This window comes from Heptranchias perlo, chromosome 22 (genome assembly GCF_035084215.1).
Source record: "Heptranchias perlo isolate sHepPer1 chromosome 22, sHepPer1.hap1, whole genome shotgun sequence".
In the NCBI taxonomy this organism is placed as follows: Eukaryota; Metazoa; Chordata; class Chondrichthyes; order Hexanchiformes; family Hexanchidae; genus Heptranchias; species Heptranchias perlo.
The window spans coordinates 5,750,830-5,764,579 of record NC_090346.1 but is presented as its reverse complement, the minus strand read 5'-3'; the positions used below and the strand labels follow the sequence as shown (position 1 = coordinate 5,764,579).

Here is a 13,750-nt window from a genome sequence, read left to right as displayed (position 1 = left end):
CTGACTCCACTGCCGCAGTTCCTGGCCACCTGACATTACTGACAAAGTCACTTCTGTAACCCAGTTCGGGGATGTTTCCAGAAGTCTCTGTTTGGGCAATTCTAAGGAGCCTGTAGTCCCCTCCCCCCCCCAAGTTCTTTTTTCTTCCAACCAGGTGGTTCTGGGCTGAGGTTGAGGCGAGGATGTCACTCAAATAGGATCCTCCATTGAGGGGGAAAACTAGCTGTGAGCTCAAGTAAGGGGACAAGAGGGTTCTTCTTCGGAGGACAGACAATGACACGCTGCATTACTCCATGACAAGGTTTTTTTTTAATTCGTTCATGGGATGTGGGCGTCGCTGGCGAGGCCAGCATTTATTGCCCATCACTAATTGCCCTTGAGAAGGTGGTGGTGAGCCGCCTTCTTGAACCGCTGCAGTCCGTGTGGTGAAGGTTCTCCCACAGTGCTGTTAGGAAGGGAGTTCCAGGATTTTGATCCAGGTGGCATGGACCATCTGATCGAATTATGGACTTCATAATCTAGAGAATCAGGACGTACCAAATTTAAATCCTACACTGAAATGGCTGAGAAATGTTAAAAGTTTTGTTTTTTCCCCTCCATTCCTGAAGGCACCGATTGAGGCTAGGTTACAGTCCCCAGACCGTGTCCGTCCTCCGAAACCTTGTCTATGCGGCCATTCTTAATGTCTGAACCTTGACAGTGGCTTTCGGCAGGCTATTCTACCACACAGGAATTACAGCTGAGCCCAAGCTAGGCCTCGCTTGATGACTACACACATGCACTTCCGGGAGGACAGGAATGGATAGCCCGAAGCTTAGGCCAACTGCAGCATCCTTACTGCTCCCCTGGCTGACACCGCTTAATTGAGCACAGAGCTGGGATCGAACCTGGCACCCAGTGGTCTGTTTGGCTGAACGCCAGATCGGCCAGTCGTGTTACTAAAACCATCCTTGGAGCAGTAGGATGGATATTTAAAACCTATCCTGGAAATGTTCACCAGTTACAAAGACTGAGCTCTGATCCGTATTTAATCAACATGAGCACTCACTTAAATACTTCACCTGTTGGGCCTTTAAGTAGAGACTTTTTGATGTCAGGGTGTGTGAAACAACTCCCGAAAGCTGGTCAGCGATTGCTTGCAAAAAGTCTGAGGAGCAGTGAGTGTTAAAACCCCAGACCTCACACTGAATTATCCCACTTGAGTATTTCTGAAAGAATTAGAATAATGAAGAGGGAGCAATAGAGAACACCATCACTCTGCTCATCAACATGACAAGAGCAGCTACATTACAGTGTAATTCTGGAGAGCACAGAGTCATTTTGTGCCTGCACAACCATTTTGTGTCCATACGATATCACTGCAGTAACAACCACGTATACAAGTGCATACATTACATACAAAGACGAGCAGAGACTCAGACATATTAGCACATTGGACTATATGTAAAGATGGGAACATAACTCTGAATTTAGAAGCTGAACAGCTATTCTACCATTTCCTGCACAATATCACTCAGATTTCAGTGAAACGCAATCATGGGTCTGTATGAGTATAAAATCGTTCTGTGTAAGAACATAAGGTAAGAACATAAGAAATAGGAGCAGGAGTAGGCCATACGGCCCCTTGAGCCTGTTCCGCCGTTCAATAAGATCATGGCTGATCTTCGACCTCAACTCCACTTTCCTGCCCGATCCCCATATCCCTCGATTCCCCTAGAGTCCAAAAATCTATCGATCTCAGCTTTGAATAAACTCAACGACTGAGCATCCACAGCCCTCTGGGGTAGAGAATTCCAAAGATTCATAATCCTCTGAGTGAAGAAATTCCTCCTCATCTCAGTCTTAAATGGCCAACCCCTTATCCTGAGACTATGCCCCATAGTTCTAGACTCTCCGGCCAGGGGAAACACCCTCTCAGCATCTACCCTATCAAACCCCCTCATAATCTTATGTTTCAATGAGATCACATCTCATTCTTCTAAACTCGAGAGTATAGGCCCATTCTATTCAACCTCTCCTCATAGGTCAACCCTCTCATCCCAGGAATTTTTTAAAAATTCGTTCATGGGATGAGGGCATCGCTGGCAAGGCCAGCATTTATTGCCCATCCCTAATTGCCCTTGAGAAGGTGGTGGTGAGCTCTAGTGGATCTAGTGAACCTTCATTGTACCCCGCCTCAAAGGCAAGTATATCCTTCCTCAGATAAGGAGACCAAAACTGTGCACCGTACTCCAGGTGAGGTCTCATCAAAGCCCTGTACGATTGTAGTAAGACTTCCTTATTCTTGTACTCCAACCCCCTTGCAACGGCCACCTGAATCCTGCCGCACAATTACAGAACGTCAGGTGTATTTAAGAGAGCCAATATTCTGAGCTGTACAACACTAGGTGGTGAAATTCTTTTCAATGAAAAATGGGAGACTGCCCGCTTTACTCCTTAATTAACGAACTGCTAACAAAATTGCGGGAGGCTGCAGCTTTGAAACATGCGATTTACTTGCTAATTACAGGGGGAGAAAACAAAACACAGGCATTTTCTCATTTGAAGAGGAATTTCCTCCTCAGGTGACAGGTCTATCGTTGGTGGAGGGAGCAATTTGATGGGCTCAGGATATTACTTCAGCTCCCTGACATGTTACTGTCTTACCATGTTAGCCTGGGCTCAGTGGTAGCACTCTTGCCTCTGAGTCAGAAGGTCATAGGTTCAAGTCCAATTCCAAAGACTTGAGTATGGAATCCAGGCTGACACTTAGAGCAGCACTGAAGGAGTGCTGCACTGTCGGAGGTGCCGTCTGTCCGATGAGACATTAAACCGAGGCCCCGTCTACCCTCTCAGATGGATGTAAAACCAACCAACGGATCAGATCAAAGCTCTGCAGTCCTGATACATCCAGTCGCGAATGGTGGTGGGCAATTAAAAAACTAACAGGAGGAGGCGGCTCCATGAACATCCCCATCCTCAATGATGGCAGAGTCCAGCATATGAGTGCAAAAGACAAGGCTGAAGCGTTTGCAACCATCTTCAGCCAGAAGTGCCGAGTGGATGATCCATCTCAGCCTCCTCTCGATATCTCCACCATTACAGAAGCCAGTCTTCAGCCAATTCCATTCACTCCACGTGATATCAAGAAATGCACTGGATACAGCAAAGGCTATGAGCCCCGACAACATCCCGGCTGTAGTGCTGAAGACTTGTGCTCCAGAACTAGCCGCGCCTCTAGCCAAGCTGTTCCAGTACAGATACAACACTGGCATCTACCCGACAATGTGGAAAATTGCCCAGGTATGTCCTGTCCACAAAAAGCAAGACAAATCCAATCCGGCCCATCAGTCTACTCTCAATCATCAGCAAAGTGATGGAAGGTGTCGTCGACAGTGCTATCAAGCGGCACTTACTCACCAATAACCTGCTCACCAATGCTCAGGACCATTCAGCTCCAGACCTCATTACAGTCTTGGTCCAAACGTGGACAAAAGTGTTGAATTCCAGAGGTGAGGTGAGAGTGACTGCCCTTGACATCAAGGCAGCATTTGACCGAGTGTGGCATCAAGGAGCCCTAGTAAAATTGAAGTCAATGGGAATCAGGGGAAAACTCTCCAGTGGCTGGAGTCATACCTAGCACAAAGGAAGATGGTGGCGGTTATTGGAGGCCAATCAACTCAGCCCCAGCACATTGCTGCAGGAGTTCCTCAGGGCAGTGTCCTAGGCCCAACCATCTTCAGCTGCTTCATCAATGACCTTCCCTCCATCATAAGGTCAGAAATGGGGATATTTGCTGATGATTGCACAGCATTCAGTTCCATTTGCAACCCCTCAGATAATGAAGCAGTGTGTGCCCGCATGCAGCAAGACCTGGACAACATCCAGGCTTGGGCTCATAAGTGGCAAGTAACATTCGCACCAGACAAGTGCCAGGCAATGACCATCTCCAACAAGAGAGAGTCTAACCACCTCCCCTTGACATTCAACGGCATTACCATCGCCGAATGACCCACCATCAACATCCTGGGGGTCACCAATGACCAGAAACTTAACTGGACCAGCCACATAAATACTGTGGCTACAAGAGCAGGTCAGAGGCTGGGTATTCTGCGGCGAGTGACTCACCTCCTGACTCCCCAAAGCCTTTCCACCATCTACAAGGCACAAGTCAGGAGTGTGATGGAATACTCTCCCATTTGCCTGGATGAGTGCAGCTCCAACAACACTCAAGAAGCTCAACACCATCCAGGACAAAGCAGCCCGCTTGATTGGCACCCCATCCACCACCCTAAACATTCACTCCCTTCACCACCGGCGCACTGTGGCTGCAGTGTGTACCATCCACAGGATGCACTGCAGCAACTCGCCAAGGCTTCTTCGACAGCACCTCCCAAACCCGCGACCTCTACCACCTAGAAGGACAAGGTCATTAGGCACATGGGAACAACACCACCTGCACGTTCCCTCCAAGTCACACACCATCCCGACTTGGAAATATATCGCCGTTCCTTCATCGTCCCTGGGTCAAAATCCTGAAACTCCTTTCACTACACGGACTGCAGCGGTTCAAGAAGGCGGCTCACCACCACCTTCTCAAGGGCAATTAGGGACGGGCAATAAATGCGGGCCTTGCTAGCGATGTCCATATCTCATGAACGAATAAATTAAAAAATCCCACGGCACTATTTTGAAGAGGGGAGTTCTCCCGATGCCCTGGCCAATATTTATCCCTCAGCCAACACCACTAAAACGGAATATTTGGTCATTATCATTTTGCTGTTTGTGGGATCTTACTGTGCGCAAATTGGCTGCGGCGTTTGCTATATTACAAGAGTGACTACGCTTCAAAAGTACTTCACTGACTGTGAAGTGCTTTGGGACGTCCTGATGTTGTGAAAGACGCTATATAAATGCATGTTATTCCTTTTCTTTATTGCAGTCAACTGACAATTATCACTCGGCCATATTACTATCACTGCTTCCTTTAGCTGGGATGCCATCGTACATTCACCGCAGGGAGGACCATGACCATCAGCCTCCATAATCACGCTCCTTGCTAGCTGTAGAGGGACCTAGAACAGAACAAATTCATCCCAGGAAGGTTACATGCGGTGACTTCAAGGTCATAACCTCATTCCGTTGCTCACATTGTGATTAAAAAAAACAATTGAGGAAATGATCTGAAGCTCTTGATGAAATGAATCCTGCAGTAATCACTGCCAGCCACCCACAATCTCAGTAACACGCTTCTACTTGTGTAAATCCGGAAACAGTCAGGGGCTGCCTGAATCAGGATCAACTTTATTTTCAGGATTAGAAGGTCACGGAGTCCACGCAGAGTTAGCTGATCTCAGCCAGGGTGGTCCGAGGGGGCACTGCAAACGACTTCAATGCCCCAAGTTTAAGGGCGGAAATAAAATAGCCCAGGGGTCCTTCTCCTGATTGTTATCCAGCAACCCCTGCATGTGTATAGACATCAAGTAAGGGCAGGACTGCTGTGAGGCCCTCCCACAATGACGCTCATCGCCAGGGATCACACATCAAGAATGACTACTTGAGCTAGATACCAGCCTGCACTGCAAAAACTGTACCGCACTGTAGGTCAGTGCTTTCAGGATAAGAGGGGAGAAAATTAGTGGGGAGGGGCTGAAAGTGACTGAACCATGTAATCTTAAACTGACTCACTGCAGCTTGCCTAAAATTGTGTCTGCTGAAAAGAATCGGGGAGGAGCTGAATGGAAGCATGTACATATATGGGTAATAGCGGTTACAGCACCACTGATTGGCTGAGAATAGATCATGTGATGATCATGGAGTTCTATAAAGGACCGCCTTAGAGGGGGGAGGGTAGAGTAGGAGGAGCCTAGCGTCAGAACAAAGAGAAGCAGACAACTTACACAATTGTAGATACCTGTTCGCTAAGGTTTGGGGTACTATCCAACTTTTGTACTTACTGAAATAAAAACACAAAATGTTGAAAATACTCAGCAAGTCATCCGTGGAGAAAGAAACAGAGTTAACATTTCAGGTCGAAGACCATTCGTCAGGACTGGAAGAAGTTGAAGATTAAACAGTTTTTAAGCAAATACAGAGCCAGGGAAGGGGAAAGGGGGGGGAAGGGGAAGGGGGGGGAAGGGGAAGGGGGGAAAAGGGGCGGGAGAAGAACAAAAGGGAAGGTCTGTGATAGGGTGGAGAGCAGGAGTGATTAAATGACAAAGGGGATGATGGTGCAAGGTAAGGAGGGTGGTAATGGGACAAGTAAAGGAACAAAAGATGGGTCTAGAGGAGCTGTAAATGGCAACATCAGAACCATTACCAGCACCTGCTGTCTGAAAAAAATGGAAGCAGTGGTTATGATCTGAAGTTATTGAAATCAACATTGAGCCCAGAAGGTTGTAAAGTGCCTAATCGAAGGGTGAGTTGTTGTTCCTTGAGCTTCACTGAAACACAGTAAGAGGACGAGGACAGAGTAAGAATGGGAAGGGGAATTAAAATGGCAAGCGACCTGCAGGTCGGGGTCACGCTTGCAGACTGAGCGGAGATGTTCAGCAAAGCGATCACCCAATCTGCGTTTGGTCTCCCCAATGTAGAGGAGACCGCATTGTGAGCAGCGAATACAGTATAACTAAATTGAAAGAAGTACAAGTAAAGAAGAGTTCTCTGACTTTTCCCTTCCCTTCCTTGACTTCTCTATGTCCATTTCTGGGAATAAGCTATCAACCAATATCTACATAAGCCCACCAACTCCCACAGCTACCTTGATTACACTTCCTCCCACCCCACTTCCTGTAAGGACTCTATTCCCATCTCCCAGTTTCTCCGTCTCCGTCGCATCTGTTCTGCGATGCCACCGTCCACACCAGTGTTTCTGATATGTCTTCCTTTATCCTCAACTGAGGATTCCCCTCCTGGTTGAAAGGGCCCTCGACCGCGTCCATCCCATTTCTTGCACTTCTCTTCTCACTCCTTCCCCTCCATCCCAGAACCATAATAGGGTCCCCCTTGTCCTCATCTTCCACCCCACCAGCCTCCACATTCAACGTATCATCCTCCGCCATCTCCAGCGTGATCCCACCACCAAACACATCTTCCCATCCTCTTTCAGCATTCCAAAGGGTCCATTCCCTCCCCGACGCCCTGGTCCATTCTTCCATTACCCCCAACACCCACTCTCCTCCCCACGGCACCTTCCCATGGGAATGCAGGAGATGCAACACCTGCCCTTTCACCTCCTCCCTTCCCACCATCCAGGGCTCCAAACACTCCTTCCAGGTGAAACAGTGATTTACTTCTACTTCTTTCAATTTAGTTATACTGTATTCGCTGCTCATAATGCGGTCTCCTCTACACTGGGGAGACCGAACGCAGATTGGGTGATCGCTTTGCTGAACATCTTTGCTCAGTCCACAAGTGTGACCCTGACCCACCAGTTGATTATCATTTTAATTCCCTGTCCCACTCCCACTCTGACCTCTCACACTGTTCTAATGAAGCTCAACAGAAGCTCGAGGAACAGCACCTCATCTTTCGATTAGTCACTTTACAACCTTCTGGACTCAACATTGACTTCAATAACTTCAGATCATAACCACTGGTCCCATTTTTTCGGACAGCAGGTGCTGGTAATGGTTCTGATGTTGCCATTTACAGCTCCTCTAGATCCATCTTTTGTTCCTTTACTTGTCCCATTCCCACCCTCCTTGCCTTGCACCATCATCCCCTTTTGTCATTTAATCACTCCTGCCCTTCTGTTCTTTCCTCCCCCTCCTTTCCTTGGTTCTGTACTTGCTTAAAAACTGTTTAATCTTCAACTTCTTCCAGTTCTGACGAAGGGTCATCGACCTGAAACATTAACTCGGTTTCTCTCTCCACGGATGCTGCCTGACTTGCTGAGTATTTCCAGCATTTTCTGTTTTTACTTCAGATTTCCAGCATCTGCAGTATTTTGCTTTTGATTTTGATTATTGTGTGTAACTAATTGTACTTTATTATTAAAATTGCTGATTGCCACTGTATTGGCTGTCTCGTTAATAAATGTACATCCATGCTGTGGGCACTGGAGGCCACTTTAAAGGTGGCAAAGAGGTTCAGTATTTAGGGCTTACTGTGCAGCTGGCAAATAGGACCCACTGTATCTTCATAGGCTGGGATCATACACTGGTTTCATTCTGCCAAGTCTGATGGTAATGGGCATGTCTAAGCAGGTATATACTTACCAAGTAGAGACAGCACCAGTAATGTATACTGCAGGTCAATCCCTATGGGAATTAGTGATTTACTGGCTGCATAAAGCAGAGACCCATTAGCACAGATTTGATGGAAGGCAGCAGACATTAATTCTCACTGGAATCTTCGTTTACTCGGTAGAATGCCCTATCTGCCTGACCGCCAAGATTTAGAGTGCAGTAGTAAGGGAAGGAGAAGTAGTCAAAGCCTTTTTGAAAACGGTGTTCATTTTATATAAATCGAAAAATCAGCCAACCTTGGTTGATTAATGTACCAGTAACCTGCCACCCTCCTCCCCCTCCCTCAAATTATTTTTTTCCCTCTTCTGAAGGTATCGATTCTTACTGGGATCCATTTCCACAAGTGTCACACACCCTCACCCGAGTAACCAGACAGTCTCAACAGTTAGCGCTAACAGACTATTAGGCCTCAATTCTGTCTACACCCGTGCACCTTGACTAACTAGAGAGGTGCTGAGGCCAATTATAAGACTCTTCCTGGCTCCCGAGCTGATATCCGCTAACTCAGCACAGATCGGAGATTGAATTCGAGACCTTCTGGTCTATGTGACCTATTGCTACACTGTGTGGTGGCATTGAGGGAGCAAATGCAGCATTTAAACAATGTTTTTTATGGGACAAAATTCAGGGAATAAAACGTCTTTCGGGTGAGACGTTAAGCCAAGGCCCCGTCTGCCCCCTCAGGTAGACGTGGAAGAGCCCATGGCACTATTTCGAAGAAGAGCAGGGGAGATCTCCCCGGTGTCTTGGCCAACATTTGTCGCTCAACCAAAAAAAAAATCACTAAAAAAAATTATCTGGTCGTTATCACACTACTGTTTGTGGGACCTTGCTGTGTGCAAATTGGCTGCCACATTTCCAACATTACAACAGTTACTTCAAAAGTACTTCATTGGCTGTAAAGCACTTTGGTACGTCCTGAAGTCTTAATAGGCGCTATATAAATGCAAGTTCTTTTCCTTTAGACAAACTACCTGCACATGTTCAACTCCAGCATAATTCACCCACTTCAATCATAAAAGTCAAGATCACAGGCTTGTCTCTTGTTGCTAACCGACTGGACACGATTAATGTTGGTATTTTATAAATTAAGCTTTTTTTTAAGCACGGTGGAGTAACATACAGGACCTCCTTCTCTCACCCCCTGCCAGTAATGGTAAGCAGGTTAGGGTCTTTTACTAACCCATGACTGTTCAAAATATTAAAGATACATTCTGTAACAAGGCCTTATCCCTTCAGTATCCGGCAGATAAATAACCCATATCCTGATATCTATCTAATTCAAAATAAATCTTAAAGCTTCTTCTTAAGCTTCCCTGGTTCAATTCTCAACTGAGATCAGCATGTTTGTTTGAGTGTTTGAGAGCTGGGATCCTCTTACATCTTTTGTCAGCCTCACCTCCTAACATTCATTACTCAACTACAAGTAACAAACAAACAAAACAGTAGGGGATAGTGTTGGGAGCGGAGGCATTGAACAGCAAGAGTGCTCATGAATAATTGAAGTCAAGTCTATTGTATGCGGCAGGTCCCAGAGGATTCATTTGAAATGACAGGTTCTATCAAGCTCACTAACAAGTGACTCAAATGCACCTTTTCTTTCTCTCTCGCTACCTTTTTAAAAAAAATCATTCTCGGGACGAGGGTGTTGCTGGCAAGGCCGGCACTTATTGCCCATTCCTAGTTGCCCTGAGGTGGTGATACAAACGACTGCTTTGCTAGGCCATTTCAGAGGGTAGTTACGAGTCAACCACATTGCTGTGGGTCTGGAGTCACATATAGGCACAGACCGGGTAAGGACGGCAGGTTTCCTTCCCTAAAGGACATCAGTGAACCAGTTGGGTTTTTACGACAATCCGACAGCTTCACTTTTACCAGTACCAGCTTTTTATTTCCCAATTTTGTTTTTTTTTTAAAAACTGAACTCAAATTCTCAAACTGCCATGGTGGGATTTTTTGACTTGTGCTCTCTGGTTTTTAGTTCAGACCTCTGGATTACTAGTCCAGTAACAAAATCACTACACTACCTCAGTATAAAGATAGTAACTGCAGTCCACCCCTCTGATCTACAGATCTTGTTAAGCCTAACTTAATAGTCAATCACAACCACTATTCTTTGTAGAACACTAGAACCTCTTTTTATGTGCCTCTGTGGGTAAAGACTCACCATTTCCAGTGATCTGGTATCAGTACTACAGGCACAGTAACCTTGCACCATTGTATCGTGTAGATTGCTCCACTGGGCAATCTAATAACCCCCAGTCACACAGAGAAACACCAGGGAATATTAGAACACTATTCAGAGGCCGACACGGACACTGACACCTCACCCTACTTCATCAAAACAGTCTAATGAAGCCTGGGATTTTTCACAAACAGGAATATGTCAGTGATTTCAGTTGCTTTGATTATTTCCTTTCTAGAAGGCATTGAGTTCTTCTTCCTGGGTCACCATTCTACAGGTTCTAGCAGCCCTCCAGCACCACAGCCGAGTAGCTATTCTTCACATGGGAGTCTCGACAATGAATACAAGGAAGCTGTTTGACATCCCAGCCAATCCTGTTGCTTAGCTGTCAGCCGTAGCTCAGTGGTAGCACTCTCGCCTGGGTCAGAAGGTCATGGGTTCAAACCTCACTCCAAAGACTTGAACACATAACCTTAAGCTCAGTGCTGAGGGAGCGCTGCACCATTTGAGGTGCCAACTTTCAGATGAGACATTAAACCGAGACCCCCGTCTGCCCTCTCAGGTGGACGTAAAAGATTCCATGCCAGTATTCGAAGAAGAGCAGGAAGTTCTTCCCCGTGTCCTGGCCAATGCTTATCCCTCAACCAACATCACTAAAAACAGATTGTCTGGTCATTTATCTTATTGCTGTGTGTGGGATCTTGCTGTGCGCAAATTGCCTGCCGCGTTTCCTTTCATTACAACAGTGGCTACACTTCAAAAAGTACTTCATTGGCTATGAACATCTTGAGGATGTTAAAGGCGCTAGACAAATACAAGTTCTTTCTTCCTGTCCTCACTGAAAAGCTACATGAGAACATCATTGTACAATGGCCCCTACTGAGATCAGGGGCAGGAACCCTGGCTCAGTTTTGTATTCCTTAATCCATGGTTACCAAAGCCAAATGCAGCACTCCTGGCTGAGATCAGCCGCTACATTTACTCACTTGGTGCGGTTTTGTCCCCCCTCCCACCCCAATCCCCTAATAGGTAGCAGAAACACAAGGATGCAGCCAGAACCCCCTCTATAATGAGAACAGAAATCTCAGCGATTAACCCTGGGGTATGATCACAGCACAAATGGCTCAGAGAAAGTGCAGTGGGGTTTTACAGGACAAGCCCTCCTACTACTGAAACACACACTCCAAAAGATCTTGGCCCAGCAGTTAAGTGACCAGGTCACTCAAGTTAATGGCAAATGTTTCATGCTTTCACTCTTATGCTGCCATCTGTCTGGTTTTGGGACAGGCAGTCCCATAAACATCAGAAGTCCTCACCTTTGTCTGTGTCTTATTAGGTACAGACATTAATTATTAAGGTTCCCAACAAATTTTCATCAGTAGCAAAGCAAATAACAGAACTGAAGTCATGCTTCTACAGTCTGCTTTCTGCCCAGTTTTAGATTAGCATAGAATTTACAGCACAGAAACAGGCCATTCGGCCCAACTGGTCTATGTTCCACACAAGCCTCCTCCCACCCTACTTCATTTAACCCTATCAGCATATCCTTCTATTCCTTTCTCCCTCATGTATTTATCTAGCTTCCCCTTAAATGCATCCATGCTATTCGCCTCAATTACTCCATGTGATAGCATGTTCCACATTCTAACCATTCTCTGGGTAAAGAAGTTTCTCCTCAATTGGTGACTATGAACCCTAGTTTTGGACTCCCCCACAAGTGGCAACATCTGCCCTACGTCTACCCTATCAAACCCCTTCATAATTTTAAAAGACCTCTATTAGGTCACCCCTCAGCCTTCTCTTTTCTAAGGCAGTGACCAAAATCACTCCTATACTATAAATTGGAGCTCACCCACAGTCAAAAGGTAAGTCATTTTGTCCTCTTTGTTTAATATACAAAAGATTTTTTTGTCACTCTTGAATCCTTAATGCTTCTAAACAGAGTTAAGCACTCTAACTCGGTCAAATACAAGATAAATTTGCCCTCCGTTTGCTAGAGCAACTGTCTCAAATCAGGAGGGAAACAGTTGATCAGTGATCATATCACTGGCTGCCCCAGATCTACGACCATGTAGAAAAAGAAAAACAGAATAGCTATATTTACAACCGAGGTTGTTAAATCTTTTATATTGAAAGCAATGTTAAAGAATTACGCCATTAACCCTTAATGCAGTACTGTTGGTTTAGTTAGGAAACGTCACCAAATTTCAATTGAAAAACTTTAGATAAGTTGGTGTACAGTTAACCAGTGTTGCTGTCACAGGAAGCTACATGGAGACTCCACTGTATATGAAGATTAGGGCTCACTCACCACTTCACCTGTCAGTTTGAATCATAGCATCGTACAGCACAGGAGGCGGCAATTCGGCCCATCGTGCCTGTGCCGGCTCTTTAAAACAGCTGTCCAATTAGTCCCACTCCCCTGCTCTTTCCCCACAGCCCTGCAAATCTCTGCTTTTCAAGTAGCTTTCCAAATGTTTGGTTCCACAAGGGAGCAGCTTTTAAAATAGGTCACCGCCGTGCTGGAGAGAAGTCGGAAAATCGGAGCTACGTCTGGTGACTCACCGGTCGCAGTTTCGGAGAGAGGATCTCGAGCAGAAGGCAGAGGATCTCCGACACGAGAGCCTGCTGAGTGACACGGCTGCGGATCGCTGGGCTGATTTCTCCCACCAGGGACGTCAGCAAGTTGTGCACCTGAGCAATCTTAATCTGTGCCTGTTAAAGTGCAAAAGAAAACGATGTTTTAGAAAATAAAACAAACTGGACCGTTCCACGGAAAACCATGAGTGAACTGGCGCCAGTTTTCAAATGGTCTGCGGCAGAAACACAAGGCACTTATCGGAGTACAAGTTAGGATAGCCTTCCTGCCTATTAGTATGGCTTTCTTTTTGGGGAACCACAAAGTCCCAAAAGCTCCATATTTCATACATATGCTTTACTGTAGAAAAATGCACTCTCCAAAATGTATGCTACCCATTAGTGAGGGAGTGTGAGTAGCTTACTCCATTTCGCCTCACTAACACTTCCTTTCATTAGTTTGTGGTACACGGTCTCATGCCATGAGTTTGCAAGGGTCCTTTATTGAAATATCTTTTGCTCAGTACAAATCTTTCCCTCTTTCCCTTTGTCAAGTAATGTCCGAACAAGGAAGTGTACATAACAGCGTCCAACATTCAGCACATAGAACCCACAAGGCAAGTCCCAGTGAGGCTTTCGGTCAACAACGGCTTCCTTGCTGACCCCTGGCCCATTTGTGTGCTCTCTCTCGGCAAACATTTCTGCATGGAGAAGAGAAACTCAAGCCTAACAGACAAGGGGCTCTGCTGTGTGTTGTACG

At 46.1% G+C, this 13,750-nt stretch overlaps 1 protein-coding gene across 3 annotated transcripts in view; it reads right to left on the bottom strand.

The window, feature by feature from the left end:
* Positions 1-13,750, bottom strand: part of chtf18 (CTF18, chromosome transmission fidelity factor 18 homolog (S. cerevisiae)) — a 97,466-nt gene that overhangs the window by 40,559 nt on the left and 43,157 nt on the right. For all 3 annotated transcript variants that reach the window (XM_068002852.1, XM_068002853.1, XM_068002854.1), the window contains exon 17: positions 12,979-13,128. In XM_068002852.1, the coding sequence (XP_067858953.1) occupies positions 12,979-13,128 (150 nt within the window). The remainder of the gene's footprint in view (positions 1-12,978; positions 13,129-13,750) is intronic.